This window comes from Siphateles boraxobius, unplaced genomic scaffold (assembly GCF_051911475.1).
Source record: "Siphateles boraxobius isolate OS27281-9 unplaced genomic scaffold, OSU_SipBor_1 55, whole genome shotgun sequence".
NCBI lineage: Eukaryota > Metazoa > Chordata > Actinopteri > Cypriniformes > Leuciscidae > Siphateles > Siphateles boraxobius.
Genome location: NW_027509181.1, coordinates 7,932,969 through 7,958,925, shown reverse-complemented (window position 1 = coordinate 7,958,925; position 25,957 = coordinate 7,932,969). Strand labels below are relative to the sequence as shown.

General features: G+C 37.0%; 1 protein-coding gene across 7 annotated transcripts in view; it reads right to left on the bottom strand.

Annotated features, from left to right (window-relative positions):
* Window positions 1–1,910: 1,910 nt before the first annotated feature.
* Window positions 1,911–25,957, bottom strand: part of exoc6 (exocyst complex component 6) — a 58,782-nt gene continuing 34,735 nt past the window's right edge. For 2 of the 7 annotated variants that reach the window (XM_077206005.1, XM_077206006.1), the window contains exons 16-23: window positions 21,903–22,014; window positions 21,685–21,819; window positions 17,888–18,067; window positions 17,257–17,286; window positions 14,228–14,369; window positions 11,646–11,719; window positions 7,030–7,142; window positions 1,911–3,427 (exon numbers count right to left, since the gene is read on the bottom strand). In XM_077206005.1, the coding sequence (XP_077062120.1) occupies window positions 3,295–3,427; window positions 7,030–7,142; window positions 11,646–11,719; window positions 14,228–14,369; window positions 17,257–17,286; window positions 17,888–18,067; window positions 21,685–21,819; window positions 21,903–22,014 (919 nt within the window). In that variant the 3' untranslated portion in view covers window positions 1,911–3,294. Of the gene's footprint in view, window positions 3,428–7,025; window positions 7,143–11,645; window positions 11,720–14,227; window positions 14,370–17,256; window positions 17,287–17,887; window positions 18,068–21,684; window positions 21,820–21,902; window positions 22,015–25,957 lie in introns of all 7 variants that reach the window. The other 5 variants (XM_077206011.1, XM_077206012.1, XM_077206007.1 and 2 more) reach the window with 3 other exon arrangements.

The window sequence follows — 25,957 nt, the reverse complement described above, 5'->3', positions numbered from 1 at the left end:
GCTGCTATTAAAGGCTCCTTCCCTGCCAAACAAAACAAAACGATTAAATGGCAGAGTATATAAAACGTTCTTAACTGTGTCACTAATGGGTGAAAAACCCTTATATGGTCATTCCTGTTCTGTAGTGGCTTTGAATGCTCTTGCTTTTGTATTATATATATATAAAAAATAATGTCACTGAGCTGTAATCTAAATAATTATTTCTATAAAAGAGTATAGTGGATTAAAACATTAGAAATATGCTCCTGACAAGATTATAGGCACTTAAAAATGTAATTATTATACCTTGATCAATAACAAAATTGGCTGAGCTGAAGTTATGGCCTTGCTCATTGCTCAGTGAAAGTTCACTTTAGGTATGTCAACTTGAAGTTAATTTTGATAATTTTTATTTAACTTTAAGCATGACCAGCTTCTGTAATCGTGTTGTAATTCTGTACTTTATTTTACAGTCTCTGTTTCACATGTACATACTATGTACTTATTATAGTAATCACACTATTAACCCTGAACATACCCCTTAACCTAACCTTAACCCATGTATTACCTTACACTACTCGGTACTTAAATGCCTGATGAAGGTCGTGAGACTCTGAGACCGAAACGTTGCTAATAAAGTTTTGATACTCATGTGCAAGTATTGATAGTGTGCGGGAGTTCCTTGTTTTTTTTTTCTATGGCATGTTAAAAGCAATTTAAATGTCCTAATTGAACTAAAGCCAAACCCTGTCTTTAATCTGAGCCCTGTTTGTGAAACCAGGCCTATACACTGTAAAAAAGGGATCAGTTGAATTAACTTAAAAAAGTGAGGAAACCCATTGCCTTAAAATGATCAAGTAGGCTAAATGTTATAAACTAAGTTATGTGGAATTTTCAAGTTCACATAACTTCATTTTTTTCAATTACACATTCAATACAGTTTATTTACTTAATCTTAAGGCAACGGGTTTCCTCACTTTTTTGAGGTTATGACAACTGATCACTTTTTACAGTGTACATAATATTTTATTTTATATTATATACAAATAGGCTATAGCTTTTTTGTCTGGGTGAGTGACAAGGGAAAAATTGATAAAACATCTAAATAAAAGGCACTTGAAAAGTAACGAAAATACAGGATGAAGGCATGGAAAAAAGTTATCAAGTCACTTATATGGGAACTTTCATTCATCAAAAATGAAAAATGGAGAGCTGAAAAAATCCAATAAAAAAACCCAAAGTTGTTGAAGAAATACCCTAAACAGTTTTTATAAAGCACTGCTCAACAAGCTATTATTTTCTGGTGTAGACTACTGAATAAAGCAAAGGTGCATGAGATGCTGAAGTAGGGTGAATTTAGGTTGATTGGGACAGTAATCTCATTGGCTAATAGTGTCCCAATCCCTCTGAATTCACCCTACCTATAAGAGCCAGTGCAACATCTCTCCACTAGAGCGGCCGGCCCACAGAGCCCCCGGGGAAGGGCAGACGGCTCGAGTGAGTCCCGTGCGATGGTCCAGCCCAGGGCCCAGAGGTGCCGGTGTTGTGCCGAATTCTGACCCCGCCACATTATTATCCCCTGAGTCCCCAGTAGGTTTAGGATTAGGGGTGGGGTTAGGATTAGGCAACCAGGCAGTGGCTTCAACAAGGGGGTTCATAATTTGTAAATATATTAATTCAAATGCATTCTTCTAAAACAAACAAATTAATTAATTAAAAAAATATAATAAAACTATTCTTGTAATATAATAATTCACAGTAGGTTAAAATACACTTATATATATATATATATATATATATATATATATATATATATATATATATAGTATTATACACACACACATTTATTTGACGTGAAATCTGTATGTTTACATCACAGAGCAACAAGACTGTGGTTAAGATATTAAGAAGCAAAAAAATTATCAAATGTATTTTTGTGATAATATTTTATTAAAGCACACAAATAAAAATGAGTGGGCTTTGAAAACAACTGAAGTCACTTGGGTTTGTGTAACTCCAGGTAATGCCAGAGAGAGATTTATGGATATTGTGATTCTGTCTGCCTTATTGAAATGTTGAATATCAGGGTGACACTTTATAATAACTTTCATTAACAAACATTATATAATGCTCAACAGATCATTGGTTAATGTACATTCAAATACTTGTGATGTCTTGAAACCATGATTCATCTGTTTTGATATTTAAATATTATGGAACTAATGATTTGTTAAGGAAGTCTTTAAATCATGAGAGTTATTTCAAAGCGAAACCAATATTAGTGTTGTTACAGCCATGAAATGGAAATATGGAAACACTCTCAGAGTTAATGACAAATGTTTCATCTTTACACCCCCTCACCACACCCCCTTTTAACAAAATATTGTGGTATATACAATGGTACTCTAAATACATAAGCATACAGTTGCTTTTTAAAACTTAAATAATTTTCAGTGCAAAATGCCTGTTAAAATAAATTTTAAGAAACAAAATAAAACCAAAAGTGGGTAATGAAATATTGTGATTTTTTTCCAATGCAACTTTGCACATGCTGTAGCTGGACCAATTATTGCTTATTTATTTTCACCTTAAAATGAGATTGTAAAGCATTTGAACCCAAAGCTTTCTATTCACCCTGAGAAAATAAAAATTAGATATAATTCTGTGGCGCATCTGTAAATCATCATTCAGTGAAATGTAGCTGACTACTTTAGATTCTTTTACATGAAGAATTGCTTTTTGTGTGCTCAAGTTTGAACAAAGTCTGCCAATTTAAAAAGAAAAAAATGAAGCATTCTCATGCAAATGTTTTTATCTTTTATAAGTCACCTAATCTGAGTCAAATTCAACTCAAGGCAGACGGATGGGAAGCATGATTCCATTGCAGTGTTAAATACATTTAAAAATATTTACAATAAAAACTTCATCCTTGTTACACTAGGGAGAATTTCATTCAGGTTGCAATATGACCATCAGTATCAGCAGTCACATACACACCTCCGCTCTCTCAAGTGTAGTGTTACAGTCATTGCACTTTCACAACGTACAAAACATAATTCTCAACCTTTAAAAATACATTACAAAAAAATTACTGCATAACTTTTGTTTTTTTTCTCTTCATCAATTTACATTATTAGCCTACAGTGGTGAATATTTTGGCAGAAGACATGGAGGATGCAGTCAAAATATACCACAGTACTTTGAGAGTTGTTACCTTACAGCGACTTAAAAAAAGGGCCAAAGCAAGAATAATAATATAGTTTATAAGTTACGTTGTCAAAACCTGCCCAGTGTTTGGAGTTCATGTGAACGACTCTAGGAATGCTGGGACATTCCGTTCACCAGACTTCTAAGCTGCTTCACCACCGTCTCGATCAATTTCTGCTTGTCACGGTCGTTCTTTCTGAACTGGGAGAAGATGTTGTTCTTTTTACTTGTGTCTTTCATCCTAGAAAAGCAATATGAGACGAAAATATAACAGTTTATAACAGCGTTCGAGCTTATGATGAAGACGTGAACAGTTCAGAAAATAGCTCTTTAACACACACACACACACACACACACACACACACACACACACACACACACACACACACACACACACACACACACACACACACACACACACACACACACACGAACGGGTATTGTTAAAAATTCATGTATAACTTTGATATAAGGCGTTTGATCCACTTCAAATGTTAACTACTGTGTGAATATATACAGTATCTCACAAAAGTGAGTACACCCCTCACATTTCAGCAAACATTTTAGTATATCTTCTAAAGGGACAATACTATAGAAATGAAATTTGGATATATTTTATATATGTATAGCAGTATATACTGTTCTCTGAAAATAACTCAACATACAGCCATTATTGTCAAAATAACTGGCAACAAAAGTGAGTACACCCTAAGTGAACATGTCAAAACTGTGTCCAACGTGTCAATATTTTGTGTGAGCACCATTGTCATCTAGCACTGCTTTAATCCTCCTGGGCATGAATTCCCCAGAGCTGCACAGGTTCCTGCTGGGACCCTCTTCCACTTCTCCATAATGACATCACAGAGCTGCTGTCTGTTAGACACATGGCGCTTCTCCACCTTCCGCTTGAGGATCACCACAGGTCCTCAATAGGGTTCAGGTCTGGAGACATACTTGGCCACTCCTTCACCTTCAGCTTCCTCAGGAAGGCAGTTGTCATCTTGCCGGTGTGTTTGGAGTCGCTATCATGCCGTTCGGCCCAGTTTCTGAAGGGAACGCATCATGTTCTGCTTCAGAATGTCACAGTGCATGTTGGAATCCATGTTTCCCTCAATGAAGCGCAGCTCCCCAGTACCAGCAGCATTAATGCAGCCCCAGACCATGATGCTCCCACCACCATGCTCGGCTTTAGGAAAGACACAATTTTCTTGGTACTCCTCACCAAGGAGTCGCTACACATGCTGGACACTATCTGAGCCAAACAAGTTCATCTTAGTCTCATCAGAGCACACGACATGGTTCCATTAATTCATGCTCTTGGACAGGTTGTCTTCAGCAAACTGTTTGCAGGCTTTCTTGTGAGCCAGCTTCAGAAGAGGCTTCCTTCTGGGACGACGGCCATGCAAACCGACCTGTTGCAGTGTGTGGCGTACGGTCTGAGCACTGACAAGCTAACCTTCTGCTTCTGCAACCTCTAAAGCAATGCTGGCAGGACTCATGCGTCTGTTTTTTGAAGCCAGCTTCTGCTCCTAATGCACAGCACGAGGACTCAACTTCTTTGATTGACCCTCGCGAGGCCTGTTCCGAGTGGAACCAGTCTTGGAAAACCTCTGTATGACCCTGGCCTGTACTGTGACTCAGTTTCAGGGTGTTACCAATCTTCTTATAGCCTAGGCCATCTTTGTGGAGAGCAACAATTCTAATTATCAAATCCTTAGAGAGTTTGCCATGAGGTGCCATGTTGAACATCCAGTGGTCAGTATGAGAGATTTGTACTCAAAGCACAAATTTTAACTGCTCTAATACAAGATACACACATTTGTATGGTCCTGTCAAGCAGACAAAAACATGAAAATGATGAATAGGACATGTGGCTTTGCATGGTTAAACGACAAGCTATTTTGACAATAATGGCTGTATGTTGAGTTATTTTCACAGGACAGTAAATATATATACTGCTATACTAGCAGCACACTGACTACTCTGAAATATATCCGAGTTTCATTTCTATAGTTTTGTCCCTTGAGAAGATATACTAAAAATGTTTGCTGAAATGTGAGGGGTGTACTCACTTTCGTGAGATACTGTGTGTATATATATATATATATATATATATATATATATGTATACACACACACACACACACACACACACACACATACATACATACAGTCATATACATTTACACAGGATTTTTTAGTCACTTTTACATGTTTCATGATATATATGCTACATCAAATGCTGAATATTCAGAGTGGTTAAAATCATTAGTAATGATTTAGTTAAGATATAGTGATGCATGACTTATGTATCATGATATGTGATTTATTCATATTATATTTTTTTCAGCTACTCTGTACAGTATGTACGCTGAAATGGGTGTGGGATGAATAAATGATGGTAAAATAAATTATTATTCTAAGAATGATATTCATGCAGCATATCACATTACTATGGAGAGAGAGAAATCCATGTTGGATCTACGTACCCCCTGTTGACTCTGGCATTGGTTAGTAAAAAAAAAAAAGAAAGAAAGAGGACGAAGATTATATATTAGATTGAAAGGACAAAGCAGAGATCCATTGTTCAGATCACTCTAGGGCTGCACGATATTGGAAAAAAATTACATTGCAATATTTTTTTCCCAACGATATATATTGCGATATTGCGAGCCATCAATCCAGGCTAAAGTCAATAATTACCATACCATGATATTAATATTTTCACTAATAAGCAAGCTTCATTACAAGTGACAAAAAGGTCACCTAATATTTTATTCCAAAATTAGAACATATTTCTGTAAACAGAAAAGCAGAACACATTTTTAAATAAAACAGCAGCTTTACACCAACCCCCTGATTGGTTTACAAAAATATAACTTAAATATATTTTTTATAAAACAACTTATAAGCATTTTGGTTCACAATATTTTGTGTTTAATGGCAGCATATCTTTAGGGATATGAAACGTTATTGCGTCTGTTATTTCTTTATGTAGTTGAGAGCCTTTCGGGTAAGGTGTCACACTGGCAAAGGCATCGCAAATAGTTTTTTGTTGTGGTTGACATCCAGATTTGACTTTGAATTCATCGTAAAGAGCTTTGTGGTGCCGTTTTAAGTGATCAGACAAATTGGTGGTGTTTCCTTGTTTTGTGGCCACAACTTTATAACACTCCAGGCAAAGTACCTGTTTTTGGTCAACATCCTCCTTTTTGTAGCCGAAATAGTCCCAAATAGCTGATTTTGACTTTCTTTTTGGTACTAAATCATCCTTTTCTTGCGGCGGATCCTCTTCGTCGCTCATTTTAGCTACAGGATTGCCAGAGAATGTTGGCTGTGAGCGGTGAGCAGCGGCACAGCGAACCAATCACTGTGCAGGCACGCGGAACGTGCATGTCACCCCAGCAACAAGCCATACAACAAACTCGTGTTTACTGTGTGCTGCCGTTCTCTTGATACATCCATGGGTGCTACCCTTCACATCGCATGTTCCGGCCATTATTTCGAACGATAACTAAATATATCATTTTCATAGGCGGAAGGGGGAAACAACTCCAGGATAAAGCTAAGGAGATGCGTTTTTCCTTTAAAAACACACATAACAGATTTCCATGAAATGGAAATAAAGTTACATGTCACCGCGCAACCTACACATCCCAGCATAAACGCTCCTGATATCTTTTTTGGTTTGGATCAAAAGAACCAAGAGAAGTGAACTACAAGTGTGAACACACCCTAAGGCAGCATGATAACCATAATGGTTAAGTACTCTGAGAAGCTCAATGCAGCTTGATTTTAGCATTTCTTCACTGAGCTGAAGGAAAGAGTAGAAAACAATACGTACTTCTCCAAAAGTGCAAGTGCAGTGGAGGGGTTAACCCGCAGGTACTTTGAGGTGGGTTGTCCGTAGTCTGCCAGGTACGTGGACCAATCCCACACCATAAACAGATCTAGAAGCTTCAACACAGGAAACAGATTTTCCATATAAGCAATGATTTAAAAAAAATCAACAACAAAGTCAAGAACAGAACTTTGTGTGAACCAATAGAATAGGTTGTAAAACAATACTGAAGATGAATCAATGTCATTTGCATTGTTTTCATTAAGCATATGAATAATCATGGCTGTCACACATTATGACCAATGAATTTATAAAATGATGAATTATATTATAGAGATTGCATACAGAATTCAAGCCAATGAAATATATCAGAACTGAGAGTACTGAAAGAAAAAAAATCTAAATTCAAATGTATGTTTTTTTCAATATGTTATTTATTTGCATTACTTTTCCAGACCAGATATTTCTGACTTTTTCCATGTGAAAACCCTGATCACAAGAAACTAACAATATTAGAAGTGCACTATAAAAAAAACATCTTGCAAAAACAATACCTAACAAATAGATAAAAAGTAGCTCGAACTGAGTCTATTATTTTGTGTTTTCTGAACAAGAATACTCTAAACATTTGGCTAACAAAATTTGCTAAATTGACTTAAATATTCAAATATTTGTTCAAAACCTGTCTAAATGTTGTCCCAAATGGATTCATCTGAACAAACAATTTTACGCTGAACAATGTTTTGCATGTTTTTTTGGTTTGTTAAGTATTACATATTTGATACATCAGGTTTACGATCATATAGTATTATAGGATGAGAGTACGGAGCTCATATTAAAGGAAGAATAGATCACCTCTCAACTTTATTCAGAGGCCCAAACTGAGCAAAAATATGCAATTTGGGGCAGTTGCTGCTATTGAAATGGCAAAAAAGATAGCTATTCTGATAGCTTGTAACATAAATCAATGACAACCTTCTAACAGTAAAGCAACTATTTACATTAACTATAAGCTGTCACTCTCCCAATAATATCTTAAGATGATATTCAAATATCTAGATTTATGATTATGTTTTAAGCGTGGGGGCAAAACATATAAAGCAATGCAATATAGAGATGATTGAGAAATGAAATGAACAATTAACGTTCCTAATTTATCATACTTGATACTTACCATTTTAACATGTTTTTTTTTTTTAATTAAGAATGGATAATCAAGTTGATAAGTTGCTTCAGTCCAATAAGTGTTCATCTTGAAATATTACTAACAATATCTAAAGTTATTATTACATTTACTTTGATTTTTGATTTTACAGCAAAAAATACAAATGTACGACAACCTGAAGGGGTATCTTTTTCCAATACTAGGACTTTCTTGCTAAAAAGTTTTCAGTTCCCTAATTTCTTTTTAGTTAAGTAGTCCTTTTATACAGTGCATAAAAAAAAGAGTCAGAAGTTGTCCAAAGAGAAGTGTGTGAGGTCATACACCAATGGTGGGGGTTAGTATTAGGGCACTTATTGGGGAGCTGGGAGCACTTTAAATGCAAAAGGAAGAGAAATCCCTCCGTGACCTCTAGATAACCCGCAGAGGAGCTAATCCTGGCTCCACGGTGCTCTGGTCAGTGGGCTCCCTGCCACTTTGCAACTCGGATTCAAAGCAAGGCTCTGGACACATTGAACTTAATTTGCTGGAGAAGGGCCAGATCACTCACCTCTATGTATGCAAATCAATATCAATCAATGGGGGACAATTCCTGGATGGCTCGTTCATTATGGAGGGCTGGGAGAGGAGGGTTCAGGGGGCTAATAGCACTTCACACCTACTATGTGGTCCGTATTGAGGAGGTCTGTTTTTCGGACTGTTATTTAGTGCTGTTTGCTGCTCCTGCTGGGCTGTGACAATATTGCTGCTAAACACACTAAGACCCTGTGGAGCATCATGGGCAACAAGACTATCTGCTAGTAAATGTCAATATATGTAGACCCTGAGCTGGGTGATATAGCTAAATCAATTGAACTTAAACTTATGCATTTTGTAGACGCTTTGGTCAAAGGAGACTTATACGTCAATCAAGGTATACGTGATATGAGTTCATGCATTCCCTGGATATCAAACCAAGCTTGGACTGTTATGAATTAAATCTTAATGTTTTTCAGCCTTTTGAGAGTACTCGATAAACAGTGGAATCCCTAAGTCTGGGAGTACACTCAAAATCTAAGATGCAAAATCAAATTTAAAGCTGAAAAAGTTTTTTTAGGATTTAAAAATGAATATTAAAAAAATAAAACCAAAGAATCAAAAGCAAAATATAATATTCTTACAAAAATTCCATACATTGCTTCTGTGCCCTTATTTAGCACCATTAAAATCCCAGTAAAGTGGATTTCTTCAAAAGATCTCACCGCTACAGATTCACGAGCCCAACATGATCCGACACAGTTCACACAGTGAGTGTGAGAAAAGTTCACTTCTGAATGTTTTAGTTGAAGATAATTAAGGGGCCATTTATTATTACAGCGATTTTGTAATGATTCAATGTTGTGTTTTGATTGCCAATTGTTGCAAAAAGTACCTAGTTACTGGAAAAGCTGGACTAATAGAACAACTGCTCTATTGTTACACTACTAAAAAAGAGCAGCGTCGCTACTTTTAGTTACTTATTCGTGACGCCGGTGAAAGTGAAGAACACAGCAAACTAGGCATGTTCAAAAATGTGCCTTAAGACATTTCAGTCTCTGTTAAGTGATGTGACAAGTGAATTTTTTACCAGTATTAGTACAAGCATCTGCACAGTATCACCTTACAGACAACAAGGACTTAAGGAAATGTTTAAAACATGACAGAGTAAACACGAGTCTCCATTAGCCGCTGTGTGATTGGCAGGGACACTGTGACCTCTCTATTCAGTGTCGGCACATGCTCAAAGGAAAAAAAAACGTTAGCTACGCCACGCCAGCCTGCGATAAGAGCTCTAGGGCAGGATCTGCGTCATAATGTGTGATGGGAAGGTTATCTACACTGGGGGTTGGGGTGAATAGGTAAATTCTGATCGCCAGCGCTCTGCTCTCCTTATCTCTGACCCTGTTTGAGCCCCGCTCCGTCCGAATTGGTGCCAGAGCTCACTGAGTGCACTTGAGAGAAGCTGTCAGCAAATCCTCCAAGAAACCAGGCGAGGATCAAAGCGGCGTCATGCTAATGGTAATCGAGAGGTCTTGGCGAGTGGCCGCAGTCGTGACACGCTGAAAGACGCCACTCCGACCAGAGCGTGGCATGCAGATAAAACCAGAGCTGCGTGTTTCTTTATTTCCCATGAACAGGTGGTATATGTGATTCACAGTGAGGTTTGAAACTGAAGAGATAAATTCACTATGATTGTTTTCATAGCCTTCAATTTGCACATTGTTTGTTGGACAATGGTGGGCAGGATGTGAAATACATTTTTGTTAAATAAATACCGAAGATAAGGGTGTAACAATATGTCGTGTCACAATATATCGCAATACAAAAATGCAACAATATGTATCGTGGATAGTGACAATCTGTGTTGGGTATAGTTCACTCAAAATGAAAATTACTGTGTGAGAAAAAATTCAAGTTTACAGAGTTTCAGTGTCAGTACTACATTAAATTACTATATATAATGTTCAATATAATGTATAATATTGCAATGGGGGAATATCTGTGGGTCCTGATAATGCCAACTGTCTTATGTTACCAGTAAAAAGTTTCCTATATTATTTTAAAAATATCCAGCCAATGACAAAGTGCAATCATATTCGTCTGAAATAATTCTGTATTTTCAGCTTCAGAATCATGAATATATTATTCTGGTGTCACCGTTGTCCTGTGCATTGGGTTATCAGCACCAAGTCCAAGCCTATTAATTTCCACACCCAATCTAATACCAAATTTAACATTTGAATCAACAACACATTTTTTGTTAACATTTTACCACATGTCTTGGAGTCTCGCAATAATATTGTGAGTTCAGTATCGCGATATTTATCGAATCGTGACATGAGAATATCGTTACACCCCTAACAGAATATAATATCCAAATATAAAATCAAAGCAAATACCAAGATATATTGTATATCGCCATTCAGCCAAAAAATACAGAGAAAAGATTTTTGGCCCATATTGCCCAGTCCTACATGGAGTAGGTCAGGATGTTCTTGACTACTGTGCGTGCGATTTGAAGACACTGGTTACCACTGGTTACTAATTACCTTTAGCTTTCAGAAGCCGTATAATGCCAAAAGAGGTATTAGAAATCAGAGGGGATTTTCCAATTAGTAACGCCACACCCTAATAATACTTCCTTCTATGACATAGCTTTGTAAAAGAAACCTTGACATGACCTCGGTTTACACCTTAAGCACCTCAGGCCCAGATTAAAAGTTCAAACTCAAAGCAGCACACAAAAACAGGAGCAAACGGTGAAAAAGCATAATGAACCCCACTGCGACTAAGTGATTTCCCCTCCTGAAGGTAAGAGTGTTCAGGTTGGGATAATCCATTAGTGCCTGTTAATGCTGTACCTTCTCCACCCTTCCCCTCAGCTCCACTCAAAAGAACTGTTGATCAAGAATAGTCATGTCTGCAGAAAGGTCTGTACCTGTCGAAGGTCGATGAAAGCCAACTGCAGCGTGTCGCCCTGGAATCCTGGCACGGGCTCTGAACTGGCAAACACTGCAAATGGAATACGAAAGTATTTCATATTAATATGGGTTATTTAAACAGTTGGAGCGCATCATGTAAATACATCAAATCAAACTCTTAAACAATGTTTACAGAGCATTATTATTTCTCTAAAATGTTAACCATATGGCTAAAGAAAGCAAACATACTGATCTACTATTTAAACGTCTTCTAGTTATTATTATTTCGAGACCACATTTTCTAACATTAACTCATCGTAAAGCATCCAAATATCCACCAAACTCATGAAAAACCCTCAGACTGAGCTTGTTTTTAGACTTGTGTTGCTGTATCTATTTGTAACTGATCAGACTTTAGGTTTTCCAAAACCAGACGATCGATTGAATGATGATCAATTTTCAATGATGATCAGAAAAAAGACAACCGAGCAAAACTAGCACAACTATGTTGAAGATCTGTCAATTATTCAGATTAGGCGAGAACATTATGCAAGAATCTCTGACCACTGGATCAACAATCAAATTATGAGATGAACAGTTGTGAGACAGTGATCGACGGGTACACACAGCTAGCATAGATCATTTCCTCAGAGGTTTTTATGGAAACATATAAACAGATCCACTATGAGCACTGAGATGAAATAATAGTCAATCATTATATGTTCATATGCACTTGAGCTTAAGTAAGTTTTTGCATAGTTGAGCTGCAGTCTTCACCTGTCTATCCAACTATACATGATGCAAAACTGTGCAAAATCATGCTAAAGAGGACCCAGGTTTGAGTCTGATTTAGGTCATATCTCAAAACCCTTGTCACCTCTCTGTTCCTCCACTTTCCTGTCAACTATCCACTGAGCCACTATATAGTCAAATAAAAAAATCAGACTGTACACTCACAACATGGGAAAAGTATTTCTGTAGGTGCATCTTAACTCTTGTGTTTTGACTAGTGTAAGATGAACTGCCGCTAATGGGACAAACACCATTCAGACCTTAGAGAAGGGTCAGGCGATCCCTGGCGTACCTGTGCAGTTGAACCCTCACAAACTCTACTTCACCCTGAGACATCTGTGACCCGAGGCCACAGGTACGAGCACGCACACACCGCCTTTTCACTTCTGCTGACAGTGATGTAGCGTGACTGAAACCTTAAATGGTCGAGGAGCAGAAGATGCGATGCTAGAACCAAAGAGCTGTCTACGTATTAACATTATTGATGAACACTTTGCTCTGACATCTCTATTGTGCCATTTAGAACTAAAGGGGCTTATGTGCTTCCCTAGGGAGATATTTAAGAGATGAAACCTCAACAAGATCAGGTTCTGCATTTCACAAAAAAATTTAGAATATCATAGAGACTTTGGACTTGGGACAGTGTCATTTTAAGGTCAACCCCACTAGTGGTCCAGTGTACTCAAAATGGACTCAAAATTGTAAATATTTGTAATATATATATGAATTTACGTTACAAAATAGCCTTTGGTCTTATTCTCACCAAAGCTGCATTTACTGGAACAAAAAACAGCAAAAAATGTAATATTATGAAATGCTTTCACAATTTAAAATAAACGTTTTCTATTTTATTACATTTTACAATAAATGAAAACAAATCATTGTAAAATATTTTTACATTATATTTTACAATGTAATTTATTCCTGTGATGCAAAGCTGAATTTTCAGCATCATTACTCCAGTTTTCGGTGTCACATGATCCTTCAGAAATCATTCTAATATGATGATTTGCTGCTCAAGAAACTTCTTGAAAAACAAGAAATTTCTTAATATCAATCTTGAAATGTAACATCTTAATGTCACTTTAAAAAAAACATTTTATACGTCCTTGTTGAACTAAAGTATTAATTTCTTTCAGAAAAGAGCTCATTGTGTGTACCACAGACTACAGTTTTGTCATATGGCTTTGAAACAGCATTAAGATGTAAATTATTTTTCTTTTTGGGTTAACTATTCCTAATATAAGTGGGCATGAATATTGCATGAAAATGCAGCAAAAGAATGAATGTTGACTAAGTGACTAATGTTGCACTAAACGGTTCCATATCAGTTCGTATCAGAACAGGTGTGGATTTCTAAAAGCAGGTGGAGTGCGGGTAATCAGGAATGTTCCTTGAAAGTTAATAAGTAAGATAACTGCTTCTGAGAACAGCTGATAATATCAATAATAGCTGCTGCATGAGTGCATCTACCGCCATGCACAGAGCAAGAAACCGAACATGCCTGCCTGTTAATGCATTAGCCATACTCTGCTTTGAAAATGGTTTCTGGTGAAGCGCAAACTTTTAATTTCAGAATGGACACATTGTGAAGTGGCTCTGTATAATGAATTAATGAATTACAGCGGAGGGGAAGATATATTCAAAACTACTTCAGATGACTGAAAATTTTACATGGAGATATTTTATGGTTCTTTATAGTGTACAAAGGCTGGGAATGACAAGAGGGTAAATAACTTAATTATTGGGCTAACTGTTGAAATGACGTGGCGCTGGCATTGTAAATATGCAATTATTAACTACTCACGTTCACACTGTATGACGTCCAGGTTGAACTGCTGAATGGCTCCCATGCTGATCTGTTTGAGCTCAGTATCCAGCAGCATCTGCATCAGCGATGTGGCCAGGTGTTTACAGGCAGACATACAGGCCGTCTGCGCCACCTTACCCTGAGGAGCGGCACATAAACACACCAGCAAACCGTTACTACAGGTGTCCTCTTCTACTCACGGCAACAGTGTTGGGATCAATGTCTTAATGAATTCATAGTATGAACTTGAAACTGTCTCTGAATAGCTGTTTCACCCTTTTTCTTAAGTATTCTTCTTTTTCTTCAGAAGTTCGTGGTCAGTACGATTTTTTATGTTCATCAAAAATACACTTAAAACAGTAATATTGTCAAATAACTGTTTTCTGTTTGAATATATCTAAGCAGCACAGCTGTTTTTAAACATTGATAATAAGAAGAAATGTTTCTAGAGAATGATTATTGAAGGATCAGCTTCAGAATAGTTTTTTTTTTTTTTTTAGTCTTTGCCATCACAGGAATAAAAATTCAGCTTTGCCATCACAGGAATAAATTACATTTTAAAATAAATTCAGATAGAAAACAGTTATTTTGAATTGTTAAAAATATTTTACAATATCCCTGTTTTAACTGTATTTTTGATTAAATAAATGCAAGTTTGCTGATCATAAGACTCCTTACAAAAAACACATTAATAAATTATTATTCTAGATTTGTAGTATATATATATATATATATACTACAAATCTAGAATAATAATTTATTATATATATATATATATATATATATATCGACTGCTCATTTCCATATAATGAAAGTGAATGGGTCTGTCAAGAACTAAAAAGACAAAAAAGAACATAAAAGTTGTCCATATTATTCATAATCTATGTTTTAAGTCTTATGTCAAAATATAGCTTTGTATGATGAACAGACTGAAATTTAAGCCCTTAACCTTTATACATTTATGTTGTTTTTTTGTGTCATTTTGTGTCACATAAAACTTGGCGGCTCTAGTCACCATTCTCTTTCATTGAATTTTTAAAAGATCGGCCTGGATACTGTTAAAAATTTCCCCTTTTGTGTTCCACTAAGGACAGACAATCATCTGGGTTTGGAACAACATTTTGGTGAGTAAATACAGGCAGAAAAGGTGAACTATTTTTGGGTGAATGTATGAAAGTAAGCACAGCGATAAGTGAATGTTGATTCATTTCCAAATTCATATATACCATAATTCATAAAATCCTAACCTATAATCAGGGGACGTAATGGCACAACATGGAGATGACACAGGCCTTCCAACTCTTGAAAAGCTCAATTTTCAATTCAGAAACGCACACAAAAACACAGTAACAAGTCTCATATCTGAAGCAGTCGCTCATGCAAGCCGACGCGGCTCATAATCAGCAGGGTTGTAAAGAGGAAAGAGGTGAAAGACCAGTCAAACTCGGCAATAACAGACGTCAAACACTCAAACACACGTAAAACTCATGCAACTGCTGCTCCACCAGTACGTGCTGACAACTAGCAAAGAAATGAATAAACAATTCCATTTGGTTTTTCTACCCAAAGCAAAAAATGCAAACAAAGCTCTCTGCAAAAAACAAGCCTGTCATTATCATGTTATCACATGTTAATATCCATTAGACACATCACAGATTGCTATAAACAAGACTAAATATGTATTATTTGGTGTGTAACCAACATACAAAAATTAAGCACCACATTGAACAACCAATCCCATTTAACAAACATATGCATAGTTAAAAAACCAAAAGCCCAAAACTTCAGAACCCTCCAAGCCTCAAATCCATGTTCATTCCTCTTTATTTCTAGAGATTTATATAAACAATGTAAAATCAAGGCTATAAAAGCAGGCCCTATAAAACATAACATTTCACCCTTGAAAAGATGATTTTTGACAAAAAATATTGTGACATTATGTGAAGCAGTGTTAATATAGTTAACTAAAAACCATACCATGATTTCAAAATATATATATAAAAAAACACTATAAAAGTATCTCAATAATACTAGAATAACACTGATGTGAAGTGGACCTTTGGACCAATGAGATATAATTGTGGTTGGGACCAATCACAACACCATATATAAAAACCAAGCGATCAACAAAATATCTTGTCCTTTGTCGCATCCCATTTTGTTAGAAAAATGTGAATGGTTTTATTTAAGCATGAGCTGAACAGCTATCTTTTTTTAAAAGCCCTTTATGCTGTGCTCACATCTATTTCAACCACAAATACAATCCTTAACGGTCTATGTTTATACTAAGATTGCTTATATTAGTGAATTAGAGTGAATTAAGTTAGCTGCACTAACATACAGATTATGTAACATCTAAGTACTTGTTAAAGGTAATGACATACAGCTGTCCTGATAGTGTAGTAGGTTATGTTTCATTATGCAGCATTAACAAAGCAGCATTCTGATTTGAGACGCACTCATTGTTGAGATTATCATCTTAAAGTGACAGATCAGACAAAATCAAAGTAAAACAGTGCGAAACACAATAGAAGATATTTAGAAAAATGTGCTTTTGTCCATACAATGAAAGTCAATGAGGTCCAGTATTGTTCGGGACACCATTCACATTCATTTTATGGATGAAAATTTTTTATTCAAAATATTTTCCTTTGCGTTCCGAAGAAAGAAAGTAAGTCAGGTTTGGAACAGCATGAGGCTGGGAAAATGGTGACAGAATTTTTGGGTGAACTGTCTCTTTAAATACTGGTACTAGTGAATCTCAAGTAAGAATGGCATGTGTGTTCTGCAGATACTGGTATCAGCTTCAGACAATCATGGGCAGCAGATCAGGGGTAGCATGCCAAATGATCTGGTTTACATTCTGCATTACACGTGGAAAGGGAAGCAAAACAAGGTTGGCAGCAAGTCCACAGAACTGACATGAACATGCAGTTTTAATGTTTTTTTTTTTTTTTTTTTTTTTTGCTTTTGAATAATTTTAATTTTTCTGTTCCTCCTCTACAGTTCGAAGAGGGTCTACTTACCGACATTGCAGCATGATCATTGTTGTTATTCTGAGCGGAAACCCCAAGAAAATAAAACACGGACAGGGAAAGAAAGTATAGCGATAATAAATGGACAGACAAAGGAAAATCAGAAATACCAAGCATGCCTGGCAGAAAATAAATCAAAGGATACATTCACTTACAGGAAATATGTTACATTGTTGAGAAACCAAAGCATAACCAACTTAAACTGGAGGTTAAAGCAATTTGTTTAAGAGGACAGTGCAGCTGAAGAGAAACGCAAGCAAGCTGTATCGTTCTGTTTTAATGGATGAGTTGGCTGTGCTGATTATGTGAAGGAATATACAGAGATTAGACTGGTTTTGGGAATGGATGTCTTATTTAATATTATATTTGTGTAACGACACCTATAACACCAAACACGACATTCCTGTGCGCTTATGTTAAGATTTACACCTACTGTCAAACAATGGAAACTAGAAAATGTGTCATTCTGGAAGGCTACTAGAACATCTGCCCAGTTATGACCATCTAAAAAGCTTAAAATGCAACATTGTTTGACGCCACACATGCAATAACACACATTACATGAACCCACAGGTGGAGAATGATGGGTTGAATAGTGTGAATAGGATGACGTGGAACTCACCGGAAGGTGCGTGAAGACCTGGAAGGTGCTGCGCAGGAAGTTGATGAGGTCCATGAGGTATCCGCTGGCCCTGCCGTCCGACTCCGACATGCCCCATTCGTAATCGGCAAGCTGAATGAACTCATCAATCTTCTGATTGAGTTTAGTGTATATCTCTCCTTCAGCTGCATGTCTAGCATCCTAAAAATAAGAACCCATGCATTTAACTTCATCCAGATTGGCAACATTGTGCCATACAAACATTGGCACAACCAATTGAATTCTGGAATCCTTTTAAACAGTATTGAAAGATTCATTTTGCAACCAATACATGTCTGCTTTTTTGTTTAATAGGGTGGTATAATGCCCTTTTACTTTGTTGTCCCCAGAGTGTGTATGTGAAGTTTTAGCTCAAAATATCCCACAGATGTTTTAAATAGCATGTTAAAATTGTCACTTTATGAGGGTGAGCAAAATTGCATTGTTTAGGTGTCTGTCCCTTTAAAAGCAAATGAGCTGCTGCTCCCGGCACAGAGGGCGGAGCTACAACAGCTGGTTCTTAGCAGCTTTAATTGCCTCACACAGACATGCACAGAAAATCTCAAAAACTTTTAGCCTTTTATGTTCAAACTGGAGTAAGACAATTATGGAGAGACTCAATAAGAAGTGACAACATGTAGACAACATTCCTGAATGGTTAGTTGATTTATTTATGCAGCTTATATGTAGTTATCTTCTAGTCATTGTTTGGCTTATTCTGTGTTGATCATCTATAAATCGTATACAGGGGCGGGGTTTATGTAAATTTTAATGTTGGTGGTGTCACTAACCTGGGAAAAAGCTACTTAAGTAGAGAAGTAGTCCCTACCAGCCGTTTGTTGTAGTCCTTAAAAAGCTATTTCTCTTAAAAAGAAAATCTCCCTTTGCTTTTAACTTTGAATGTTGTAACTTTGCAGATGTTGTTTATGCTCCATTATCAACATTACACACTAACTAAAGTTAGAAAAGTGCAATCATAATAAACCACCCCTTTAACTTTTCATGCTACAATCAAATGGCGCTTTTCCACTGCATGGTATGGTACGGCACGGCTCGGTATCGCTCACTTTGTGGCGCTTTTCCACTACATGGTACGGTACGGCTCGCTTTAAATGGTACCACATCTGTTGAGGTTCCAAGCGTACCGTACCTATACTAAAATGTGACGTGAAAACACTTCAGATCACTGATTGGTCAGACAGAATCGTCACTACCAGCGTCACTGTATTTGCGAGACATCAAACCCGCTAGATTTAAATAGCCAGTAACAGCCACCGCTGTAGCACTTGTTTTAAAAATACTTGCTTGACTTGCTTGAAGAAAAAAGAAAGAAAAAAAACTTGTGGTCAGTGGACGAAGTACAGACGTTCCTCTCGTTGGTTGCCGAGGAGCGGATAAACTATAACGATCAGTCTATAATCCCACCCACTTTGAAGCGGTACTAACTGCAGTGGAAAAGCAAACCGAGCTAAAGTGAACCGAGCCGTGCCGCGCTAAGCCGAGTCGTAACACGCAGTGGAAAAGCGAAGCGAGCCGAACCGTGCTGAGACGTAGTGAACCGTACTGATGCAGTGGAAAAGCAGCAAAACATATTGGTTTCACTTTATTTTGATGGTCCCTTTAACACATTCTGTTGACTATAATGGCTCGTTTCCACTGAGCAGTACGGTACGGTACGGTACAGTACGGTTCGGGTCGGTTCAGTAAACCATGATCCAGCTAGCGTTTCCACCGCCAACAGTACCCTACTTGATAGGCGTGGTGTTTGCCGGAAAGAAGCCATCAACCTCATTTTCGCGCGAAGAAGAAAGCGACAAAGTAAACACCAATGGATGGCATACAGCAGATCTTGTCCTTGCTTCTCGGCATGTTTGTCACAAGAAGACAAGCGCCGACATTAGGCATTTCTCAATACCAAGTATGTAAAGTTCTCAGCAGAAGGACTCCTGAGGACGCGAGTCCGGTAATTCTCCAAATGGAACAGCGCATTCGTGAAAGCGTCACTCAGCTCGCTCTGCATGTACATTTTAGGCAACAATAAAACGAAATATGTTATAAAACACCACTCTGCCTCTTTTCGTTTTCATTTAAATAAATTTTAAACATTATAGGCACACAAATGTGGTTCAGGCAATGTATAGACCTGATTATATTATTCACAGCATGTTTAACGGTAGCCTATTTATAACAAAACGAAATATAAAACAACCCTGCATTTCGTTTAAATTAAAAAAAATATTAAACATTCCAGGCAATATGTGCATTTGTACAAATGTTGCAATAAACAACATTACAGTGATAATCTTGTAATAAAAAATGACAAAACTCAACCCTATCTCTTTTTGTTGAATTTCAGTTTTATCAATAATAGCCATTATAAAAGTATAAGTAAAAGGTAACGTTACAAGAAGCTATACAATAAGAAATAAAGCAACAATTCAGTCAAATATACAAATTCAGCGCTATAGTCTAACGTTAACGTTACAACGGAAAAGTTATAGCCTAAATATATGAAACTTCACTTAGCCCTCAGCCAAAACGATTGGCCAGGGAATGAATTATCGATTCACGAGACCAAAGATCACCCGTTAGATATACACAAGACGAATTACCACTACACAGTCAGCGGCAAACGTCAGAACGACTGGCCGAGGAAAGGCTGTTCCAGGCGGGGAACATGAGTGCCGAGCGCCCGGTGATCCCTGGAATGGATCAAATTATCATAAATCCTTATAAATAAACGGCAGATTTGAGCTTTAAACAACTGCATTCTCGCCTCAAAAACTCTTAAAACTACATTTCGTGAAAGAATAACCGTAGTATTATATTCCAACTGTATATAAAAAAATTGCGCTTCTTATGTTGTCATTCCCCTTGTAGCATGCGCAAGTGATGATACTCTGTCAACCAATCAGCGTTCTGCAGTGAGTCTAGCTCCACCCTTTAGTACCGTACCACTGTGCTAGGTACCCCAACGGAAGGGTACCCAAAAAGTGGTACGGTACGGTTCGGCTTTTTGGTACCATTCACAACTTTTGACAGTGGAAACGCAAATAATTGCGTACCGTACCGAACTGTACCGTACCGTACCGCTCAGTGGAAACGAGCCATTAGTAACGTTGCACCTACATGTCTACTAACTCTCATTAGAGTGTTAGTAGAGTATTAGTAGACTGGTAGGGTTAGGGTTAGAATAAGATGAAATGTAGATGCAAAGTTACTTATAGTCAGTAGAGTGTCTGTTGGGGAGCATCACAATAAAGATTTTGCAGATATTAAGCAGACAGTCTACCAACACTCTAATGAGAGTTAGTTGACATGTAGTTGCAAAGTTACTTACAGTCAAAAGAATGTTCAAAAGGGACCATCAAAACAAAGTGTTTGCATGCGTATCAAATGGTACACATTTTGTGGATCTTTAATGGTAAAAAAATTAAAATGCAACTCCAAGATGTAAAACAACAAAATGTAGAACAGGGGGGTTAATACTTATGCAACACATTAACTTAAGCAATGCCAACATGCTGCTGCGTGCTCAATGACTCAAAAAGAGGTCACCTGATAACACCTCCGTTTAAATACACTTAACACACTGGCATCAAAACAAGCTCTTTATGAAGTTCAATAAGCCCGAGGCGGCTTCTGTCCCATGCTGTCAATGACAGCTTTACTTTGAGCACACTTCTCCAGACGGCTGATCTCTGATCAGAGTGTGCCCATGGCAGTTATACGAGTGAGTGAAATGTGTAATTAAAGAACATGTCTGTGAATGACTTTACCTTGAAGGTGGAAAGCCCATAGAGTCTTGTGGTGTGAACTGTTTCCGGGGAAACATTGGTGATGTTTGTGATGAAATCCTCCAGGTATTTACACGCGTGCTCTAAGTGAGTGGTGTTGATGATAATTTGAACTAGCTGCAAAACACAACAGAAAGAAAAGCGTAAATTATTTTCACACTGGGCTTTGCAGAGAGAATAAGTCATTGCATCAACACTACCTCCGTTAATCCTATGTGCGGCTTTTTGATGAGGTTTTGTAAGCAGCTGCTCAACGTCCTCGTCAGGAGCAGGTTGGTGGATTTACGGAGCATGTCGTCAATCTCGGTTGAGCTGAAACACAAGTTAACCAAGAAATATGTTCAATCATTGCACTCTTAGTCCATAGTTTTGCCAAGCTTTCTATTCACCTTATTCCTGACGAGCTTACTGTGTTTTGAATTATGGGTGGCACTTTCGTTTTGGGGAACTTCCATTGATAAAGACTGAAAATCATTTCGAATCATAAGGTTGCCCAACAAATAAAGCTGATCCGTCAGTCTGACTGAATGAGCTGTCAATTCTCCTTCATGTTTTATTTTCAGACATCATGAGAATAACTTAACACTTGGCATTTTAACGTGACATGTTATAACAAGAATATCTTTGGCAAGAGCTCTTTTCAATCGCTGTATTCTTTTCATCATGATTATTTTCTTTTTTCCCTTTGCATTCCGTTGTAATGGTTATGACCATTGATATGACCATAAATATTCTCATTTCCATTATTAAATATCACAAAAAATGTCTACACGTCATCCCTACAATTCAATTTCATCTCAACACGTCACGTGATTAGACATTGCAATGCATAATGAAACAACATTTATAGAAAACAATTGAGAGTATATTCCTCATTCATGCCCAAAGGATATAGACATTTAAGGACAAAAATCCATTTACAATCCCTCTGCAAAAGTCTCGCTCCAAATTACTACTCCTACGCGACTGTGTTACATGTTCTATAACTATGAAATTTAATTCCGAGATCGAATGGGACATTTCATTAAAATGACGTGCCACTGGAGATTTTTGGTCTTTCCTTCTGATAGCACTCATATGTTCAATGATACGTGTCTTATTTGTCTATTTGTCTTACCTAGGTATTGTTTGTCACATGGACAAGATAATATGTAAATCACATTGGTAGAAGGGCATGTAACAAATTGTTTGATCTTATATGTACGGTTCGTTATGCTACTACGAAAGGAAAAACATCTTCTACGGATGTGTCTGCATGTTGCGCATTTAAGACGGCGAAAAAAACCAATGTCCTTGTTTATACGTCCATCAGGACTAGTCTTTATGAAGGTGTCAGATTTGACCAAATAGTCTCTAATGTTTCTCGCTCTATAATGTGCAAAAAGAGGCGGATCCGCAAAAAGACTCTCGCCCACTGGATCACACTTAAGTATATACCAATTTTTTTAATCACATTCTTGATCGCTTGACTGTGTGCAGAATAAGTAGTGGTACAAACTACAGAATGGGACTTCTTTTGTTTGTCCGATATATAGGACTATTATCGTACTTTCTCCAAAGCTGATTCTACACTGCGTATACGCTTCAGTCGAAGAAATCGGGTATAAGGTGGGTGACCCTTTTTTAAAATAAGATGGATGAGCACTTGCTGCATGGAGAATACTATTTTTATCCATTGGTTTGGTATATAAAGAGGTTGATAACGTACCGGATTTAAATATATCTCTAGTAACAAGGAAAACGACAGTCCACTTTTTCTTCCCCTTCTGGGGAATATCGGCCTATATTCTTGTGCGGATCTTTTTTCTGATTTTTGAGTTCCTTTTAGATCTACGCAACGCAAGAAGATATTACTCATCAGTTTGGGACTAATGTTTGGCGCTACGCCTTTCCACCCCCTTGACTTATGAATTTCCACATGGATTGTCTTAAAGCATATTTAAAACACCACAGACATATAAACAACAATAAAAACGTGGAAAAAAAATTAGCGAAATATTTTCTTAATTTAAAGAAAATTAAATTTAAACTTAATTTAAAAAAAATTCTAGAGTATTTCGATTTTAGAAATAAATGTAATATAGATAATGTAGACCGACTTTTTTTATTCACTATTTTAAACTTCAAAAATGGACACTGCAAAAACTGTAATTTAGGGTACATCAAGGCAATTTCAAGCAAACTGATATTAATATTTGTGTGAGCTAATATGCTTTCCAATAATTGATAAATTAGATTTTTATGAAGACAATTGTTAAAAATATTTATAATTATCATCAATGGACATGAAAATGTACCCTAAATTGTAGAATTACTATTATTTCCATTTATTACAGCTCTCTAGAATAAATTATGATTGTTCAGTTGCAGCATTCTGTTGTCGAATAATTTTGTATAACGACAATAAATTGAATGTTTTCCCACTGATTTCCTACATAACTGTGCTAGTTTTTAAATCAACCACAACACTTACACTCTTTCTTTCGACATAATGAAATCGTTTATATTCAAAACCACACTTCATGTCCATTTATTTATTTATTTGGTAAGTAGACAAGGAATATGGCTTCGCAATAGTACTTCAGCAGAAGAGAGAGTAAAATTTTTAAATTGAGTAGCAATGTAGTGTTTTGTTGTGCTGCACTGCTACTTGCCAGAAAAATTATCTTGCTAATTGAAATCTATATTGTTTTAAAAACAACTGAGACGTGTCAAAAATAAAATATTCGCATGGCTACTTTGGGTTAGTTACTGCCAAAAATGACTTTTAAAATGACTTTAAATATTTTTTTTTTTGCACATTGGACCGGTTTCACTTTCATTGCGCTTTCTTTTTTTGTTCTACAGAAGAAATCTCTTTAACCAAGCATAGATGCTTGCCGTCCCATCAGGGTTGACCGGGTCCACAACTAGCCCTACTGCTGCCCAGAACGCTTGTAAGGTGTGAGTGTTTACAGGACACTGCTGGTTGGTGTTGATTTTACAGTTGGGGACTGTCTCAGTGTGAGGTGTTGATTAGGAGGAGTGATCAGGTGGCAAACGCTCCATGAAGAGGCGCAGAGGTCACTCATTATCGCTTGTTTAAATAACAAAGAAACCATTAGAGAGGAGTGTGAAACCGGCAGTCGTTTGCATTGATTAGCGGAGGGAAAAAGACTGTGTTAGATCAATCCATAAGTGTTCTGACAGCCTCGTGTGGGTCTCCTCACACTCTTCTCACTGCTCAAAGCAAAATAAGTTTCATTCGTTGGCACATAATCTGTGGAAATGCCTAGAGCAAATATTGGTCAAAATATTGGCCATGGCGAAGCACTGGTCAACCACTGAAGACTCCGATATTTAGTACTTTGCATGAAATTGAAGAACAAATTGGTGTGACGTAATTATGAACAAAATCAGCTCAAACTAAGTTTGTTTCTGGAGTTCGAAACAGAACAGCTTGCCAAAACAAACATTCCAGAACAGTTACTCCAGCTAGTAAATACCTTCAAACTACCATTGGTCTGTGGCGATTATGCAATAGGTAGGTGTGGCTCGGAGTTTCCTACTTTCTTGCTGCGAAAACCTTCTCGGGTTAATTTCTTCTGTTCAGTCCGTCGAGGTCAGATGGGAGTAAAAACATGAACACACCGGAGAGCTGCTTTATAAAATAAAGTTGTAATTCTAATTGAAAGAGACACTAGCTATGTTTCCATCCACCTATTTTTATGCGCATTTTGGGATATTTCATAAAAAACTGCTAGATAGAAATGGTAAAATGCGCATAAATTCTAAAAAAGCGCATAAAAAACATATGCGTTCACTTGAGTCGGATAAACTTTTAATCCGATAAGAAAACATGCTCATAAACTACAATTTAAACACATTTACCGAATAAATTCCTTGATGCACATCAAAAAAAGTCATGCGACTTTACGATGTGACGGTTTTATCTGCACTAGCACTAGCGGCAGTTTATCAGGAAGTGACGATTTTGTTCTCTTCGGCTCACTGGACGGAAAAGCTGCTTTGTTTGCAAATGTTTTATGCGATATTCCAAATTTGCGCACAAGTTAAATTCACAACTTTGGATGGAAATGTCGCTACTGACAGTTTTATCATGTTTAATACCATAATGCTGCTTGGTTTAAAGCAATCTATTGTATAAAGTGCTACATTAATAAACGTGACTTGACTGGATTGCGAAATTGCAGATCTTGTAAAGATATATTCATGTTGATATGATCAGATGCTTTCTAAACTGCTGTTTTCTCAC